This window comes from Falco punctatus, assembly GCF_963210335.1.
Source record: "Falco punctatus genome assembly, chromosome: 13".
Lineage (NCBI taxonomy): Eukaryota > Metazoa > Chordata > Aves > Falconiformes > Falconidae > Falco > Falco punctatus.
The window spans coordinates 1990934-2011002 of record NC_137593.1 but is presented as its reverse complement, the minus strand read 5'-3'; the positions used below and the strand labels follow the sequence as shown (position 1 = coordinate 2011002).

At 48.3% G+C, this 20069-nt stretch overlaps 1 protein-coding gene across 4 annotated transcripts in view; it reads left to right on the top strand.

The window, feature by feature from the left end:
* The window catches only part of VEPH1 (ventricular zone expressed PH domain containing 1), a 100808-nt gene extending 82823 nt beyond the window's left edge, over nt 1–17985 (top strand). For all 4 annotated transcript variants that reach the window (XM_080410191.1, XM_080410193.1, XM_080410192.1 and 1 more), the window contains 3 exons: nt 1972–2089; nt 12743–12879; nt 17613–17985. In XM_080410191.1, coding sequence (XP_080266317.1) covers nt 1972–2089; nt 12743–12879; nt 17613–17849 — 492 coding nt within the window. In that variant the 3' untranslated portion in view covers nt 17850–17985. The remainder of the gene's footprint in view (nt 1–1971; nt 2090–12742; nt 12880–17612) is intronic.
* The last annotated feature ends 2084 nt before the right edge of the window (nt 17986–20069 follow it).

Sequence of the window (20069 nt, the reverse complement as noted above, 5' to 3'; positions counted from 1 at the left end):
TGCTGTCTTAGTTTACGCAGCAGAAAGAAACGCCGCGTTTTCACAATGGAGTCACTGAAGTTTTCAAGATGATGGAGCATGGGGATGAGATAAATCTCTCCTCTCTAATTAGGCTTTTTCCCCATGCTTCCCCTCCTGAAATAAGTGGTTTATAGCAGATTATGCAGCCCTGTCCCGGTGGACGGGTGCAGGAGGCACAAGGAACCGCACAGTGGAGCATTCCGGGGGAGCCCACCAAGGAGCCCAGGAGGGCAGGGGACCTCTCCGCTGCAGCCTGGCTGCCCGTCTCCCATGCGAGGATGGGGAGAGAAGCCGAGCTGGGAGGCTGCAGCCCTGCAGCACCCTCTTGCAAACAAAGCTGACACGTGTCCGAGACCTTTGTGGTGTGACTGTTGCCTTCCCATGCGTTGTCAAGCCTATTTCTCTGCGTGTTCCTCTGGAAAAGGGAAGGCAACCTTTCTCATTTGGGGCTTCTCAGGTGGTGTGAGTCGTGCTCCCTGTTCTGCCTTGCCATCCTTAGAATCACAGAATCATTCAGATTGGAAAAGACCTTTGAGACCATCAAGTCCAGCTGTTAACACAAAACTTCCATCAGACAGCCTAAAATCCACCAGGAGATGGCCTCTGGCGTGCAGAGGGTGGGGGTACCCAAGAGCCCCCGTTAAGTTAAAACGTGACGTTTGGCTCAGCTGAGCCTGTTACCCGGGGCCATGGCCAGAGGTACGGAGTGCTCTCGGAGTGCTCTCGGCTGTTTCGGTTCTCATGGCCGTTTCCCGGGTTGAAGCGGGCTGGGAAGGAGAGGCCATGGTGCCGGGTCTCCCCGAGCCAGCCAGCCTCCTGCTCCCTCCCCTTCCCTAAAGCTTCTCTGGAAAGGCCGGGATCAGACAGCTGCATCCTTTGCACAGCCGCGGGCGCTGCGATGAGCGGCTGCCCCGCAAGGGCTGGTCGCCTCCCCGCTGGCTGCGTAAAGCTGTGCTGTCTTTGGGCCGCCGCGTGCTGCTGCAGCCTGGTGAAGGCTCCACACAAGCGACAGGAGTGTTTTCTGAGTGTTTCTAGAAATTCCTGTTGTGTTTGCAGTGAGTAACTTGGTTGCTGTTATTTAACACCAATGTTTGCTTAAGTGTGAGATCACCATCTGTTTTAAAATTGAGTAACGGGATTTAAAATACACTGAATTATACAGTGCTGTTAATTGCCTAAAAAAGAGCATCCTGTAGCTTCTCCTGTACTCGGAGCTGCAAATGTACTTTCTGTAGGCTTACTTGATCGGGCCAGACACTCAGTTTACTTTGCAGATGCATAATCCTTACTTTCCTGGTTTGTCACTGACAGAATAACATCACATTTACCTGGGTTTTATGTGAGCTAAATCAGTCCTGTTGTTGCTGCATTTTTTGGAAACGTTCATATTAACATTCATATTAAACATTCATATTAGTGCTTCTCACAGGGGGCTGGCTTCAGAGCCTCTATTAGTTCTTTTAAAAAAAAAAAAAATAGCAGTCCCCAGCCGCTAACTTCTGCTGTGACGGGGGACCCAGCTGGCCAGGAGGAGGTCCCCAGCACTGCAGTGTGTTAGCAGCGACCACTGCCTTCTGGATCATTGAAAAAAATCCTGAGAGAGGGCTGGAGGTAATAAAAATGGTTCAGCTGGTGGGAAATGTGCTGGGCAGGACTGCTGAGCGCGCTGCTGGCAGCAGTGTTGAAGAGGCAAAAAAAATCCCAGACCAGCCCTCTGCCTCCTGCAGACTAATATGTAACATGTATTAGCTGCTGCTAATGATGGTAGAGAGAGATACGTCCTGCTCGGCGCCTTTGCCCTGGTGGGTCGTTTGTCTGCAGGAGACATACAGAAAGGGATGCTCAGTGCCCGCTGGGCATCCCATCCCGCTGTGATTTTGGGTCATGAGCTGTTACCCATGTGGTGGTTCACCTTGTTGAGTGGTTTGGTTTTTCTCGTTATTGGCCTAGGACCTGGACCATGTGCAGATGCACCTGGAAGAAGTGAGGTTCTTTGATTTATTCGGCTACAGCGAGGAAGCAGGAGCTTGGCAGTGTTTCATGTGCAATAACCCTGAAAAGGCAACAGGTAAGCAGTCTGCCTTCATTGCTGGTGGGCTGTACATGCCAGTGGAGTTGCGGAGGGTGGAGAGTGGAGCGAAGCTCGCAGATAACACTGTGTCAGTGGTGATGATGGCAGAGGCTGGGGAAAAGGGCAAGCAAACTTTCCAGCATAGCACAGGCAGTGTCTATTATAATTGGAATTCTCCATTACACTCCTCTTGTCTGCTTTTCTGATGAGAGAGTCAGTCTAGCACAAGCTTTATTTGGTGCTGGACCACATCTCAGGTCGTCAGGGGACTGCACAGGTGCCGTATGTCAGGGGACATCGGTATACGTACTACACCTGATTCATGTCCTCTTCATTCTCAGAATTATTTCCTTTAATATAATTGAATCCATAGCGCACACTTCCTAGGAACAAGGCAAGGCTGAAGAACAGCCATAATACTTCAGCTGTATTAGAAAACAGGGTGAGCAGAAAATACACTTTTTCCCAGGTAAAAGATCCTGGTGAGTTGTGGGGTTTTTTAAGCTTTCTGATACCCGTGTCTTTTAGATCAGTGCACTGAAATTCAGGGGAATGGCCTTTTTCTTAGATGCTTTTTGCCGCTCTGTAAAAATTGGCACAATTGTGGCCAAGAATTTTGACTGCTTTAGCCAAGCCTTTGAATAATGGGGTGTTTCAGCTTTTTATTTTAATAGCTAGCATGTCTTTGTATTTCATCAACCCTGAATTTAGTAAGTCTTGCAAGAGTGGCACAGCCTCTGCTGCAGGCAGGGCTGCCCATGCTCATTTCATGGGTGTTTGACCATCTTCCTCCTTCCACAACTCTCACGGGAGCCAATGACCATAAAGGAAATCGCCCTTTGAGCTGAAATTGCATCTCGGTACCATGGTCTCACTGTGGTTTGTCCATCACATCAGTGATAGGCCTATGTCAAGCTAAAGGAAAATGCATCTCTTAAAATTTCAAACCTTAATAAAATAGCCCAGAAAGGGGAGTGTTTGTAGCAGGCCGTTGGGTAGGCTGGTAAGGCAGCTGGGTTAGAGCCAGCAGAGTGGATGAAGGTGGGAAAAGGAATCCTTGGGGGTGACACGGGGCACCATTTCCTTGCTGATGCCACGGGTGTTGCTGATGCCACTAGTCTGGAGACATCGAAGGGCAGCTGACACCTTGCTTCCCTGCTGCTTCTCCTGCCAAAATGTCGCGTCCTCTGAGGAGAGGTCTGAGAAGGGCTGGGAGTGGGACACAGTGCGGGGGGTCCGTGTGGCACAGCACCATGGCTCTGCTGCCAGGGATCCAGACGCCACCGGTACTACCAGTATAGAGCTGGTATTTTCAGATGGGTCTGAACTCAAGGCAAACAGCAATCACAGACCGTGACAGCAGGCGGCAGTTCCCAGTGAGCTCTCCAGTGCCCTCTGGTTACTACAAGAGCTGATAGAACCAGGACCGTCTGCATCACTGACAAGAGGCTCTTGAGCCACTTGAGCTGACATCTCGAGCAGGGTAAACAGAATTCTCTGCTTGACACCAGCGGTGCTGGGGAAGCAGGAGCATGCTGCCTGCCACGGCGGGGCTTGGGCACACCGCCTCTCTCACTTACTCATCGTTGTTCCAGGCCAGCAAAAAATCACACGGCGCAGCGTTGTAGGTTGTAGATTTGGTGTCGTGATGTCCCACAGAGATGACGGAGAAGGTCACATCTCTTCTAAGGGCTCCCCCTCTCCCCTCGCTGCTGTGAAAAGGCTGCAATGAAACGCATGTGCTGACCTCGCTTCCCAGGGTGTGTAAACACGGTTCTCCGCTTACACACTGATGCCAACAGAAGGGTTTAATGTATTCCGAGCTCTGCCCGCCAGCCTGAGCCGTGTCCACCCGGCGGCACAGCAGCTCTGCCCTTCCCAGCCAGCGCAAGACCCGCTCTGCGTGGAGGTGCTCAGGCACAGGAGCACTGTGGCTGGAGGCGGGGGCTGCCCTGGTCGAGCTCACCCAGCAGTCCCGGGAGAAATGAGACTTCCATTCCTATATGCTGGTACTTATGCAGGCCCTTGTAAATCCTATCACCTCTTCTAGGAGTAGAAAAGCAATTTTTTTCTTAATTTACCTTTTTTTTCTAGCTTGTATCTGTATGATGTCAACTAAAAACCAGTGGAAAAAATGCAAATACAGCATGAAGGTGTTAAGTGAAATGCTGCCTTCTCAGCAGCTGCAGTAATCTGAGGCTTTGTCTTCTTTTCCTCGAGTACCACAAGCACTCAGGAGCATGGAGGATGCCTGGACATTTGGGAGAAGGTTTTCCCTCCCCAGGCACTGAAGGCACCGAGGGTGGTGCCCGAGTTTGCAGGCTTACGGCTGCGCACAGCTCTGCCTGCCTCTCCCCTGCCGGGAGGGGTTTCCAGCCTGCCCCCCTCTACAAAGTCACCAGTCACCCTGGGCTTTGGAGCCAGGGCTGAGAGTACAGGGATGCCTTTGAGGATGGTCAGGAGCAGGAGGAACTGGGCACAGAGTATTTTTGGACTGTAACTGTCCTTTTTATGAGCATTTACTCTCTTTGTCTCAGTTTGAAGAAAATTTTTTAAGAAAGGCCCATTGTGAATACCGTGACTTGCTTCTCAGCTCTCAAAGCCTTTAGAAGAGCAAGAAAATAGTCCTGAATGGGTCATATGAAAGCTCAAGTGTAGGAAAGGAATGTGGAAGATAGTGCTTAATGGAATAAAAATCTGCAGGTGAGTGAGAAATTCACCTTTGTATTGGTGATGCAGAGCTGTGGCAGCTGGGAAGGGTCCTACCGGAGTGGGAGACACTCAGGGTCTTTCTGGGTTTATAAGACCTGACACAAGAAAGAGGAATCAGAGGTCTCCTTGAACCGGTGAAAAATGTAAAGGCTGTAAAACATCTTTTATTTTCATTCCGCAGTGGGACAGAACCTTTGAAATCTCACATACTTTTGAAAGACAAAGTAATTTCTTCCTCTCAGCAATGCTGTTTAGCAACCGAATTCTCAAAGAAGGAATTCAGAGGCAAATTCTTTTTCTATTATTGTCTTTTGTTTTTTGTTAATGTTGGGTTTTGTTGCATTTTTTGGATGCCATGTTGCAAGATGCCGTTTATCCTCTGGAGTTAGGAAAGCATTATGCCTTAAAGGCTCAGTCTTGCCTTGGGGTGCCGGGTCAGTGCTGGCTTTTCCGGAGGTCACTGGGAGGGGTTGGAGCTGGGCTGCTCTCGAGGCTGCGCTTGTGAGGGAAGAGGCAGCTCTGCTCAAGCAACGTGGTGGATGTACCCAAAGTGGCAATTAACCCAGGGAAAGTTTGACTATTTCTCATGCATTCTTCTGATCACAAAGCATTTCTTGTACAACCACACTCTTCCTGAAGTGCTATTAAATCATCCCAAATTATTTTTTCCTGCGACCAGGGAAGAGCATTCCCACAAATCCTGCTCATCTGCTCAAATACATGTTTGTGCCCTGACTGCGCAGCTGGTCTCGGAGCTAGGAAAACCAGGTTACACTTTTTTTTTTTTTTTCCCCCGCTTTTTTTCTAAATGACAACCATTCAAGCAGAGATACAAGGCATTTGAAATTTTGGAAAATGCAGTGTGTGCCTCTTGTTAGGAAGAGCTGGCCTTTATACCCTCATTTTAACATAACCTCCTGTATTAACAGTTGGCTTCACAAGCTCTTGCACAAAATAATTCAGTAAAACCACTTGATAGCTGGAGAGAGAATTGCAGTACATTCCCTATTCTGGAAGCTTACAAAGAAATTGCAGCAATCCCTGTGGGCTGCAGAAGAGACATTGTGCCCATGGGCAATGATTCGGGTAAAACTGAGGGGGGAGTTATGAATTCCTCTTTAAAAAAGCAATTCACTCAGAATAGCCTACACCATATTAACTTCTGAATACATTTATCTTTTGCTAGTAGTGGTGATTATCTAGTGATGTCTCAGCTATAATGCTTGCTTGAAAATTATAAAAAGTGGCATTCAGCAATGTGTTCTTTCCAGGTTTTCAACAAAACCAAATGTGATGATTAATGAGAGAGAGTGAATCCATATTCCCTTAGGTTAATTGCATTTATCTTTGTCTGGTTGCCACCCACACATTCCATTCTTTCAAGTTACTAGGAGTTTATTGTCATTGAGATCATTCATGATTGGACTCAATTTTTGTGGATGATTTTATGTTTCATCAAATGCAAGATTTAATGCTTTGGGTTTTATCTTTCTTGAGTTCATCTTGGAAGAGTTTGTAGGTTTTTTTACTCTTTATTCAGTGCCTAAACCACCTAAAGTTTGGTATGTTGTAGTTCTGCAAAGAAAGCAAGATACAGTTAATAGAAGGTAATTCCAATGGACGCTTACATCAATGGGTACTATTCAGGGTTAAATTGGTTTTGGAGTTACTGTCTCTATTGAGATGGTTTAAGAAGCCATGGATATTGTAATAAGTGATTTTTCATTTTGAATTTGAGTAATATTTTTAGCTTTATTGTCTGTTCTGCAGGAAAAAAAGTAATGGCACATATATAGTAAATATATCCTTTAGAATCCTTCAACTCCTTTTTCTAAGCTAAAGATCTCATCATATGTGTCAGCATATGACCACGTAGAGTGATCTGAAACCCAGAGATGATGTGATCACTGAGTTTGACCTTGTATAAAACAGGTCAAAGAATCTAGTCCAGTAATGCTTATATCAAAGAAACGTTCACTCTTTGATCTGTGTTACTTTTGTGTATCTTTCTAAAGATGTCTAAACCAGACCTGATTTTTAAAAGTCAAGTGAAGGAAAGGCTTCAAGCCAACTGAGTTGTTGCTCAGGTATTTTAACCACTGTTAAAATGTGTGTTTATTTCTAGTCTGTCTCTAAACACTGCATCACATTATGCCCTTCCCTGCCATGCAGAAAATCTCTATTTGTAAACTTTATCATGTCATGTCTTTGCTTGGGCAAATTAAGAATACGCTTCCTTAGTTTTCCATGATACAAATAATCATATGGAAGATCAGTCTGAAACCATTCTTCTATCACTTTTCTGAAGTCTTTTCATTAGTGCTTATTCATGCAAGGTGAAGAAATCGAAGCTAGACATAATCTTCCAATAATTAATACGTTTATAAGCAATGTGCACACTCTAGTTGGCAGCTGATTGCATTTTTTAAAGAATCTTCTAATTGTATTAGAAGCCTAGATGTGTCTTTCAAATAACCCTGCTCTACCGTGGAAAGAAGCGGGGGTCACCAGCTACTGCATTTGGTTTTGGGAAGAGTTCAGACAGAAGAGTAAAGCTCTGCATTTCTGAGGCAGTACGGAGTTACTCATGATGCCCCTTGCTAACAGAGCTCCGTGCTCTGTTAACCTACTCCTACTCTGCACACAGCAGGTATTGAATGTCCCAGTAAGGACTGGGACAGGCTCCACCAAGATGTTTGGGTGCTTGAAGCGCTTGCCCTGTGAAGAGAGGCAGAGGGACAAGGGCTGGTGCAGGCAGAGCTGAAGGGCAACTTTGTAGTAGTCTGCCCATAACTGGCAGGAGGTGGTCGAGGAGGCAGAGCCAAGCTCTTCTCGGTGGCGTGTGGTGGGAAGGCGAGAGACAAGAGGCATAAACTGGCACAGGAGAGAGAGGTTCAGATGCCTGCAGGGGAGAACTTTCCCACCATGAGAACAATCAAGCATTGGAACAGCTTGCCTAGAGATGTTGTTGAGATTTTCAAGTCCCGGATGGATAAGTCCATGTGCAACCTAGCCTGACCCCATCGGTGACCCTGCTTTGAGCAGGAGGTGGGATGAAAGACCCCTTGCACTCTCTTCCAGCTGAATTATTCTGTGATTCTGTGAAGTTAAACCACAATGAAAATAAGCAAAAGGACTTAGAAAAATATTGGAAAAGAGCTTCATTCTTATCTTTCATGAATCTTTTCATTCTAATCAGACCTTCAGACATACTGGCATCAGATTCATTACGACGACTTTGGAAGCTGACGTCAGAGTTCCCCATGGACTTCTCTGTGGATGTGCACAAGAACTGCTCTGTTTGCTTTGTTTCCAGCCACCGGACACTAAGTGATCAGCGTTTCTTTAGTAAATCCTGGTGTTGAAAGATTTGGGCCATAAAACCCCACTTCAGGGCAAAATTGCACATTTGCTTCCTTTCTCACATTGCATTCCTAAGCACCAACCATCTCAGTACCTTCTTGTCCCTGAACTTTTTGTGCTTTATACCTTCTTCATTTGGATTAAAGCCATGCTGGAATCAGTATTGAAGACATTCCTGTGGGACCAGGAGCTGGGCAGATGCACAAGACCCAACCACTGAGCAATTGTCCTTTCATATCAAGTCCTTCTTTTGCTGTATCTTGGGGTTTATATAGTTGTCATCATGCTCTGAAAGTCACTGTGCATGTTATTAATTTATAGTTATCAAGCAGGACTAAAAAAACTCTTTTCCTGTCCTATCTTTGCCATTTTTATTGAAGTTCTCTCCTCTTTCATGCACACCCCAGGAAAGCCAGCTACTTGGTGCTTGGCGTTTCTGCGGCACTCGGCCTTTGGCTGGCACAGCAGCTCTGACACCGTCCTGGGAGACGACGCAGTGCCGTGCCCTGTTGTACCCACATGCTACTGAGATGCTGATTTCCTAACACCAAACGGCTTATTCCCGTGGTGACAACACGTCCTCCACCAAGAGAGTGTGCGTGCAAATGGTAAATGATGGGAGGGACAGGGATATTACCCCGTCCATCATTAAGTTAGAAATTAGATGGGGCATTTGCACAATAAGCAAAATAGCAGCTTAGATCGTGTTTAATTATAAAAATTTAAAACTTTTTTGTCTGTTCCGACAAATCTGACAAATTATAAATGCTGATTGTATAAATGGGGAACAAAGTCACCAGAAGATGAAGTGGCTGGTACCAGAGCACGAGGACTTGTACTCAGACCTGCCAGACCACTGCTGGCCCTGGAGGTCTGTCCTTTTGCTCGGCTCCCAGAGGCCAGTGACTCTTAAGGATGACTGTTACGGGTATCCCAGCCAATCTCAGCTGCAGAAATGCCAGGTAATACCTGGTACAGCCTTAGAAAACCAGCCCTTCTGTTCCCAGTACATGTTTCCCCCACAAAGCTGCTGTCGGCAGATGGTGTCCCTCCTGCAGGATGCCTACAGCTGCAGGCAGAAATGACCGCACGGTCCTGCTTGGGTGTAAAAGCCAAGGCTCACCTCGAGCCTGATGGTCCATGGACCTAGTTTGTTTGGAGAAGCAAATTTATCTGAAAAAAAAAGAACAGACCAGAAAACAAACAGCTTTTTCCTTCCTCAAAACAGATTATTTTCTCTAGTATTTTTTGTTCCATGGCATTTGACAATACTTTGTGTGCATCTTGTTGCCTGCGTGAGCTGGATGTCAGCTGCTTTCTGCTGTGTTCGAACTGCGTGAGTTGTTATTAGGGAACTTTGCCACAGGATGCTCTTTCTCTTGTCTAGAAAATGGGGAGCACGCCTATGCAGGATTTTTTTGCCATCAGTTCATTGGCTGTTAATTCCACGTGTTTTATGTGAGTGTAAATTTAGTGTAGGCTGCACAGCACGAGGCTCCCTCACAAAGGCATCTGTGCTGGACCAGTGCTTCAGGAACCCATGTCAGGGAGCAGAGGGATGTACAGAGTTTGGGCTACCTGGTTTTGTTTTTCCCTGCCAAGTGAAAGCGTGTGTCTCTAGCAGTTCTGAGAACAATATTTAATGCATTGGCAACGTTTTTGTTTAAGGGGCACACTGTAAAACGTGGTTCTGTCCCACTAAAGAGCGTGTTGTGAAATGAATGCAGCCTCAAACCAGCATCTCTATAAATCTGTGCCATTTTGCAGTGACAAAAATTATGCAGGGAGAAAGCCAGCTTCTGCTTTCTTTTGTCCCGTGCCAGGTTGGGTGGTGTAACACACTGGTGCTGGCATGAAAAGATACAGAAAAGAGCTGCTGCGTCGAGCTAGGGATGCGGTGGGCTGTGAGGAGCAGAGCGCGACCTGTTTTTGTTGTGGAAATCACAGCTTCGGTTCCCCATCAAAGCTGAAACCTAGCCACCCCCTGTTCGGTCCTGCTCCTTCCACAGGCTGCCTGTCTATAGAAACAGAAATATTTATAGTCTTTCACGAGGAAATTGCAACAGCTGAAGCACCCCAAAGTCTGCCTCTCTGCCAATATAAACAATGCTGGGGAAAAAATACCTTCTTTATATAGATGTGATGTGTTGTACTTGCATTGTTTGTTTTTTCCTCTACTAGACAGGAGGTAGTGAAGAGGGGGGTGTGCCCCAAAAGCTAGAAAGCCTCTGAAACCCCAGGTGCTACCTTTGGTGGCTGTGCTTGGCCACCCCGCTCCCCTCGCATCCTCAGCATCACACCAACCTGCTGCGGTTTGGGCTCTGAAAGGCTCGTGCACAGATGACAGCAAACACTTTCAAGAAAAAGCATTTCTGGATAAACTTTCATGCTAAGGTATGCAAGTACAGCCAGCCAGCGGATACACTGACCATCTGACAGATGCTGGGAAGGGCTCCAAGTCAAACATCACATCAAAAAAACATCCGTTCTCAGACTGCTTACGCCTTGGACTGCTCTTCAGTCTATCTGATCCATCATGTCCCGTCTATCGGTGTCAAAATAGAAAGGAAAAAGAAACACAGCCGTGATATTAGAGAATTTTTAAATTGTTTGCTCCGTACGTGAAGGGCAGTGGCTTCAGGCTGCCCTGCGATCATGGTGTAAAGCCCAAGGTGATTCCCTTGGTTGCTGGGCTTTTCTCGTGCTGGAAAATTCCTTTTTGCAAGCAAGGTGTGGGAGCGCTCTTCCAGCCCCCCAAACCTCGCGCGCTTCCAGCCGAGGGAAGCGCCAGTGGATGCTGATCACAGGTGAGCACCGTGGCCATGGGGCTGGCAGCGGAGGTGGCCACAGCCTTATAAACGTGCTGGAAATGAAAGCACAGGGCTTCCCAACAGTCACCCAGGACTTTGAATTCTGAAAGCAGTTTTAAATACAGCAATAATTTTGCAGTAAGAGAAAAAAAGGGTTTCTTTCCCTTTCCTAGGGTTTATTTTTAAGGGAATTGGTGGAAGGAACATCTATCGTGACAGACAAGTTATTTTTCTAAGGCAAGCTGAAGCCACTTCTCAGGCCGGTAGAGAAGGTGAAGGGGCTGGGAAGCGGCTGAGCGGAAGGCACGGCTGTGAGTGTGCCTGTTTCTGCTTCCGCGCTGGTTAGTCGTTACGGTTATTGAACTCTGCACTGTATGCTACGTATTTTTAATTACACTCCAGATTATTCTTGGGCAACACGCTGTAGCACAGGTCATCAGAGGGGACAGAAGCTTTTGTGTCTCTCCCTCTCCTCCTTCCTCACCCGTGGCTTGGGCAGAGTTACCCAACTTGTACTTGACGACAGAGGCTCTGTGTGGTCAGCAGTTCGGCACACGCGTGGCAGGAATGCTGGTGTAGCTCCCAGGTACAGACGAGGCAGTGTTATTGGCCAGTGACACACTAGTAGTTCGTAAGTAAATTTTGCCACAAGATGATAAAAACATAGATGTCCTTGGTGGGTAACGTGATGCAAAGGCCCTGGCTGTTTCCGAGGGAGGACAGGCAGCGGTCCCTGGGGGCTGCGCTCCAAGTTGCTCTGGCCTTTGCAGCACAGCTGTCAGCATAAGTTGTGTTGGTTTAGAAATGCAAAAGTGATGGAAAATATCACGTTCCCAACTGGTCGGTGCTTTGAGATTTACAGGATGCAAGTAACTCTGGGTTTTCCATAAGGATTGTTTTTTACAAAGTGGATTGCTAACATTAAATGACTTTTGAAATATCCCCAAAGAGAGAATTGTAAAAGATAATGAGGAAGTAACAGGGAGTGACCTCTACAAAATGCAGTGCCAGGTTTCTGCTCGAACAGGGGATAAGGGAGGGCTGATAACACATCCCTTTCCCGAGGGAAGGAGGAGTTGTGTCTTGGGAGGGTGAGGAAGGGAAGAGTCATGTCTGGGACAAAGCCCTTGGACTCACCGACCCCCTTCTCAGCAAAAAGTCACATTTCTAGGCTGGAATTACCTACGAGAGGTTGGCAGTTGTTCCAGCGGGATGGTGCCCAGTCACTCAGCCCCACATGGACGTCCCACTGCTGGCTCGTAATTCCTTCTCCATGGGGCTGCTGCGGCAATGAGGCAAGCTGCTGCAGCTAATGGGGGGCAATATCCTCAAAATATTCCTGTCCAAAGCGCTGCACAGCAGGAATAAACCGCACTGAACTCGGCAGCGTGGGCTAAAGCCTCGGAGACAACATAAACACCTACTTTCAGTTCTATGAAATTATAAATTATTATTGCGGGGCTGAGGAACAACAGGGAGGCGTAACGGTGGGGGTAAGGATGCGAGGGCTGAGGGAATAGGAGGCGTGGTGGCCAGAGGAGGTGATGTCCAGCTCCAGCTGCTGGGCCTCCCAGCAAAGCACGGCCGAGGGCTGAAACGTCTCTCTGAAGTGACAGCTGGATGCTTGTGGTCGGGAGGAATGTGAGCTTGGAGCTGATAGAGCTAAACTGCGAAAAACTTCTCTGCATCGCAGCAAAAGCCTGGCTTTCGGCTGGTGCAGAGGGAGGACAGAAATAACCCCCTTGTTGTGTGCTCACCTCCCCAGTTGTAAATCAGGATGGCCAACCTCTGATTGAAGGCAAGCTCAAAGAGAAGCAAGTCCGGTGGAAGTTTATCAAAAGGTGGAAAACTCGCTACTTCACTCTGGCTGGCAACCAGCTGCTTTTTCGGAAAGGAAAATCTGTAAGTCGGAAGACCCTCAATTTGATTTCTCTCTTTCCCTCCTTCCCAGCACTGTTTCCCAGAGGTTTTTACCGCTCGGCTTTGTTCGTGGTCGCTGTATGCCGCATGGCTGACCAGCCAAGGGGCTGCTCACCGGCTATAGTTACGTTTTTCTCTCTGGGTCAAGAGCACCAGGTTTTTGAGAGTACTCGGTGTCAGACTGGTGCTGCTCTTGTTCAGCCGACAAATACCCAGGGCTCAGCACCACGCTCAGTGATTTACGCCCTGCTAGCTGCTGAGCTGGGGCTGACCATCATCCACTCTGCCTCGAGGCATCCCAGGGTCACCTTGGATATTGCAAAAAACCCTGTTCCTGAAGGAATTACAAGTTAAGAAATAGTTTCCAGGCGTGCCCAGTGATTCTTGCTATTTCCTTGGATAAACACAAATTCAGTAAATTCTGCTCAGGTGAACATATTTTGTCCACTTGCAAAGCGCATGGCGTGGGACAGCAAGGCGTGCAGCAGCCGAGCCACCGTGCTGCGAGTGAGCTGGCATGTCGGGGTCCCCAGTTTTCACAGGACTAGCAGTGTCCGGGGGAGGGGGGGATGGTTATGTCAGGCCCTTCTGAACACCTCAGGGCAGTCTCCAAAATCCAGACACTCTTCACCTTTTCTGAAAGTCTAGCATGCTCTTGTGCATTAATAACCGTTGTTGAGATGAGAGCATTATAATTGGTGTTATTTGTGCAGGAAATACAAGTTTAAATACATGTTTATTATGCAGGAAATACATGTTTGAAGCAAGGTGGTGCTAAAATGCTTTTCTCCCAAAGGAATGGAGTTGTTGGGGGTTTTTTGCTTCACTGCTACCGTCATCTAAATTCAGGGAAATTCTGCTGAAATTTCTATTAAATTGTTTGAAATTTATACTAACAGGACTGAGACACATGTGTGTCCCAGGGTACAGGAGAGCAGGTAATTGAATCTAGTCCTCATTAGTTGTTCTCATTTATTAGAAACTAATTTTCTTCAGCTTTTCACAATGAGAATTATCAAATATTGTGCAAAATAGTCTGGTTTTGTTACAAGAGCCCTCTTTTAGATAATAAAAAAATAGCAGCATCTGCCAAATACAGACAAACCTTAATATCTCGGGTAAATAACCTTTACTTTTACAGAAACCTAGTAAAGCTCTTTAAGCTTCTTAAATGGCTTCCTGAGCCCTTGCCTGTAAGAAATACAAGAGAGTGTCCTGCCTAAGGGGAACATGTGCCTTCGTGGGACAGTGCAATCCTTCTGAAAGCCAGTAGTTCGAGAAACAGCCTTCCCCTTGCTTCCTAGTGATTATTTCTGATGTTCTGGCCGAGATTCTGAAGACAGTTTAATCCATACATGTGCCACGTACAGCTCAGTACTGGCTGATGCTCACTTTTCAAAGAGTCTCAGAATAATTGTCATTTCTTAGCAAGTTGGTTGGCTTATAGAAATATATTTAATGGAATGGCTTTAATTAGCTCTCCAAACAAGCCACGCATAAGGCACATCAGATACCTTGATTACTCCTGGGCTGCAACCGCCTCCTTAGATTTGCATTCTCAGTGCTCCCCTTGTTCCCCTGGGGGAACGTAGAATGCTTCGCAGGCGGGTGAAGCTGGCAGATGAGATTGTTGAATAGCCGATTTTGCTCAACAGCCTAATTCTTATAGATTAACTTCCCCTTTTTAACTGGCAAACTCAAGTCTGCTTTGCTTTTTTTAAAGTTGAACAGAAATACCCGAGTTGGTTCGTCAGCGGAGCAGGCTGGCGCCCAGCCCCCTGGGGACAGCAGCAGGGTTACTGTGCCTGGGTAATCAGTCTTTCAAGCTGGTGCGTTACATCCTGTTACTTCTACGGTTTTGGCCTAAATTCGAGAGTCAAGTCCTGCCATTAACCATGGCTTGGACTGCAGCTTGGAGCAACCCTGAGCCCACCAGTTGAGGTTGTACATGTGCCTGGGGCTGACTACGGCAGGCACCAAAGACAAAATTTTAAGTCCTTTAAACGGGGCTGGAGGTATGAAGCATCACAGAAGTGGTTTGGACAATAAAAGTGTGATTTTTAGATCCCACCGGAGGTCCACTGCTGCGCACCTCTGGCAGCCAGCAGGAGCAGCAGCCCCCTGCCTTGCTGGCCGGGCACCAGCGCCAAAAGCATTGCGAGATGCAGGGCTGCAGCCTGGCTGGCTAAAGCGGTGCTGGAGGCTCCTGCCCAGCTGCTTCTGCTGCTTGTTCCAGCCTTTGAAGCCGGATGGTCCTTGCCTGGCTGAGCACGACAGCTCTGCCCCGTCAGCTCTGGCGTCGCGGAGCAGGGCTGGGTGCTGTGTGGGTGTTTGGACTTTACACACTGCTCCACTTAAAAATACAAACCTAACACAGAGGAGGTATTGTGAGGGGGCCAGCTGGCTGTGCCTGCTTATTCCTGGAGCCCCACCATGAACCTTCCTTTCATCAGAGTAACCATGTGGACAATGTTCGCTCTGTGTAAGCAACCGTATGGCCAGTGGGTAAAGGGGAGGCAGGAGAAAACCAAAATCTAAGAGGTCTGAAAAAAAAAGCCACATCCTAAACTCCTGGAAAATTGCGGTAAATTCCTTCCACAGAAATGCGCCTAGGGTACAATCAGCTTTCTTTAGCAGCTGGAGGTCAAATGCTGTGTCGTAACGGAGGGAGTATATCATTTTTGCTAGTTGGGCTTCTAAGTGTAAGGGTCTGGCTCATGGGGTGCAAAGTTCTCAAGGCTATCGTTGCTTCGCATTTGCTGTGATAAAATGTTCATGTTTATCCCAGGTCAGATTTCAGTGCGGAGCCAGCCCAGTACTGCCGATACAGCCTTAGCCGGCGGCTGGGGAGGCAGGGGAGGGTGGGCCACACTGCGTCCTGCAGTCACGCCGGGACATCAATGACAGCTCTGGAAACATGTGTTCCCCTGTGGAGCTGGAGGTGAACTTCATTGTTTATGAAAAGTCATTTGATCAGAACTGAACGTTTAGCGGGGCAATTACCCGTTTAAAGAAAACCCTCAGGTCTGGAATAACGTCACTGATCTGAAAAAATGAACGAGACAGACAAGCAACTGCCCCGTGCCGGAACATGCAGCAGCAGTGCAGGGGGTAGAGGTGTGCCGGGAAGGTGATGGCTCTGTGCTGGTGCTGCCATTCCTGGCCCAGGGACCTCCTGTGTCCCAGAGGGGTCTGGCTGCCCGTCCTGGCGAGGGGTCCGTGCCAGCCTCTCCTGCTGGGGAGCTGCTCCGGGCAAGGGGTGGCCTTAAATGTTGCTTTGAGTCAGAAAGGAGGGGAATGCCCAGGGATTATGGTACTTAGGGGTGGAGGAGACCATGACTGCAAATAATATCTATGTGTGCAACAAAGAAGAACTCCAAAAGCTGGGGAACGCATCCTGGGCATTCACTGTGGATGTGGAAAATGGCAGATCAGTGATAATGGCAGGGGACTATCAAATCTCTGAGAAGAATCACAGCCATTGGGCTTGGGCCTTCTTTTGGATGGTCTTTTCAGAAGAGCTTTTCCTTAGAATAGTAAAATGTTCCAGGTTCTTTCCCAGAAGGACTGAGATGTTACCGCAGGGGACTTGGCAGTGCTGGGTTAACGGCTGGACTCAATGATCTTCAAGATCTCCTCCAGCCTAAATGATTCTGTGATTCGAAGTCTCCCTGCCCAGCTGTGGTCCTGCAGTTTCAGTCGTGGCCGGCCAGGAGAGCAGGTGGGGCTGGGGCCGGCAGAGCGGCTCTGGAGACAGCAGCTCCCGCAGCGCCGCCTCTCCCGCATCCTGCTCGCTCCTGCAAGATCCTTAACCACCGGTTCTGGTGCAGAGCAGTCCAGACCTTTCCTGTGTGATAGCAGCAGAAAGCTTTTGGAAAATCTGCCTTACTCCTCTTGGTAAAAAGCATAAGCTCAACAGGAGGAACATAAATATCCTTGAGGAATCAGGGCCTTGGGCTTAAACTCCTCACCAGGAGACCCAACTCATATATTTTTTATGAGCTCATGAATCTCTTCTTCCGCAGGAAACTTCCCTGATTTTGTACAACTATCTCTTACGCTCCCTGCATCACATTGCTTACAATGACACTAAGATTTTCTAGATGTACCTACTTTATATGTTTTCAAACAAAATTGCAGCTAAGCTGCCCGTGTTCTCCATTCCCTGCTGTGAAACGCCACCATTCCCCTCGTGCTCCTGGGCCAGACTCCAGGTGTCTGTTCTGTTTTCAAAACCAACAAAAGGAGTTGCTGCTTCTGGTTTTGGGTGGAGACTCTTAGGGGAACAACTTCACCGCTTAGGAGAAGAGAGCTTTGCTCAGTCCCGAGGGCGGGCTGACCTTTGTACCCACCATTTGCTGGTGGCACCAGTTGTGCCCGCCACCATTAACAGGGGTCACCGTTACAAAAAGCCAGGCAAAGGGCAGTCCAAACCTGTGCAGATGCTGAGGGGGAAGAGCTCATTGATGCGGACCCTTGGTGCTGGGTGCAGCACACGGTGACAGCTCGTGAACCCCAATGGTGCCCAGCAGGGGAGCACAGCACTGCGTGGGAGGGGGGCTCTGACTCCCCGGAGGCTCTTCTGGGAAGTGCCCATCAGTGCGTTTGCCCACACAAGCCGTGTTTAGCAAGCCCAGCTCTAGAGACATCCACTGTTTATTAAGACGGTGGAAGCTCTACCAGATGAACTTGGTTCTGTCTTCCCTGTGTTTCAGAAAGACGACCCCGATGACTGCCCGATTGAGCTCAGCAAGGTGCAGAGTGTTAAAGTGGTGGCAAAGAAGCGCAGGGACCGCAGCCTGCCCCGGGCCTTTGAGATCTTCACCGACAGCAAAACCTATGTTTTCAAGGCCAAAGACAAGAAGAATGCTGAGGAGTGGCTTCAGTGCATCAACGTTGCTGTTGCACAGGCTAGAGAGCGGGAGAACCAAGAGGCCACCACCTACTTGTAGAGCTGCTGTCACCTCGGTGGCTGTACCAGCAAACCAAACGTGTCTGGGACCTCTCCAGCACAGAGCACCCCACTGCCGTACCGTGGACCTCTTTCACCTCCAAAAGCCCCGCGGGCTCCTGGAGAACCGTGGGGGAGATGGTGTGTTGGCGTGGGCCAGGGAGACCTGTGTGCAGTGCAAGGGTCTAAGGCATCAGTAACGGCACGAGGTGAGGAGTGCCACCGTGCGGGAGCGCTCCCTGGCACTGGGACATTTGCTGGTGTAGAAGCAGCTTCCATGGCCACATGTGAAATGCGGGGTTTTTCTTCAGCCCAAAGGCCTGCAAGCCAGGAGACATAGCTAGAGACAAACCTGGACCCCAGGCCCCCAGCCGTTACTTCTGAGATGCACAAAGTTTGGGTGGAGCGTTCAAGCGCGTAAGGACTTTCTGCTTTTCTCAATCACTTTCTGTCTGTAAAAGGATCACTTCCCTTTTTATTTAATCTTGGTGTGCTTTATCCTTTTTTACTGTTTATATGTGTCTGTGCTGCTTTTTTCAGGTTTGAAATTGTGCAGTTTTAAAGATTTAACACTGCTGAAAAATAAAATATTTCACTGTTCTGATTTTCCCCTTCCCCCCCTGCTTTTTCTCCATTTTGAAACTGAATGTAATTTTTAAAAATGATTTTCTTTTCTTTTTTTAACTGTTCTGTAACTTTTCAACATTCCTCCAAAACTGGAAAATTCCCAGTTTGTTTGATTTCCTTTGTCACACTCGAATGATTCCAAAGTGGAGGAAGCACAGAAAAGACTGAAAGCAAAAAAGGAAAAGGGGGGGGGGGGGGGGGGGGGAGGGGGGGGCGGGAAATGAATGTCTGCAAGTGAAGAAATTAACTCAGAGATCATTCAAGGCTAAGTAGAAATAAAATTTGAAATTTCCCAACCTAGAAGAACATCTTTTGCAAAAAGTTGTTGCCAAAAAGGGGGAGTTGGGGGGGGTGGGTGTGGAAGAACTAACTGTAATGCCTTTTGCTGTACCATGTATCTTCCACTCAGTGGCAGAGGGAGCCCACAGCTTATTTGAAAGTCCCTTGCAGAGTATGGCAATATAATCTGCTTTCTGAAGTATTCTCTTGTCGACCCTCTGTAGTGTTTGCTGGGTGCGTTTTGGCTTTGGTTTTGCAGACAGGAGGGCAGCAGGGGCTGGTGAGGGTGGCAGCAATGCTCGGGTGGCTGTGACGGCAGGGACCCGGAGAGCAGGAGGGGGGAAGGGTAGCGAGGGGAATGACCTGGGACATAAATTCAGAGTAAAGCTAGTGCTGGGGCTGCTGAGTGAAGCCGGTTCTCAGCGGTCACCACAAGGTTTGTGTCTCATATCGCAGTTCTCTGTGCAGGTCGGATGACGGCACGCCTCTCGGTTTGCAGCCACCGTCTGAAACATTCCCGACAATCTCGGTTTCACTGGGGCTGCTGCTGGTCAGTGGCTCAGAAAACGGGGTCCAGGACAGCTCAGAAATGTTATTCCACCTGTGTTGAACTTCTCTCGCTTTGGGAAAAGGGGGCCACGCCGGCGGCTGGGGCAGGGCTGGCAGCAGGCTGGGGCGGGGGTGCTGGGCTCCTCCGGGAAGCCCAGGCACGGGCAGGCCATCTCCCTTACCCTGTCCGTGCTGCGGTGGGCAAGAAGGTGGGCACGAAGCTGAGCAAGGGCCGGAATAAGTGTGGAGGGTCTGGGAGCTGAGCGATTTAACTTGATAGTTTGGTGCCTCCTTCCATGTTGCAGTTGTTCAGTGGGGTTTCTGGCCCGAAGCTTGGAGTCTTGTCAGATGCCATATAAATATTTATCTTTGGTGTTTGATAACTTGAAGCACTGAGTGTTGCTGGTGTTTATCTCTCTGGCTGCCAGAACTCTGTAATTTGTTATATTGACAGGTAAGATGCTAACGTTTGGCAATAAGCATTTACTTGAATTAGAATGAGGAAAAAAACCGTATATGGTACCATAGGAGTGCCTGAGTTCTGCTGCCAGGTCAGAGCTGAGGGCTGCCTGGTCCCTCACAGCAGCCAGAGCTGGCAGTTCCAGAGGGGTATTTCTCAACCTGATCCATCAAAGCACCATCAAACCTTTTGGGGAGAAAGTCCCTGGACCTTGGGGCACTACCAGCGCAATGACTTTCCATTTACAGTGAAATGAAAATTAGGCTATTGAGAGGCTGTGTGCTATTTCTGTGTGCCCCTTTTTAG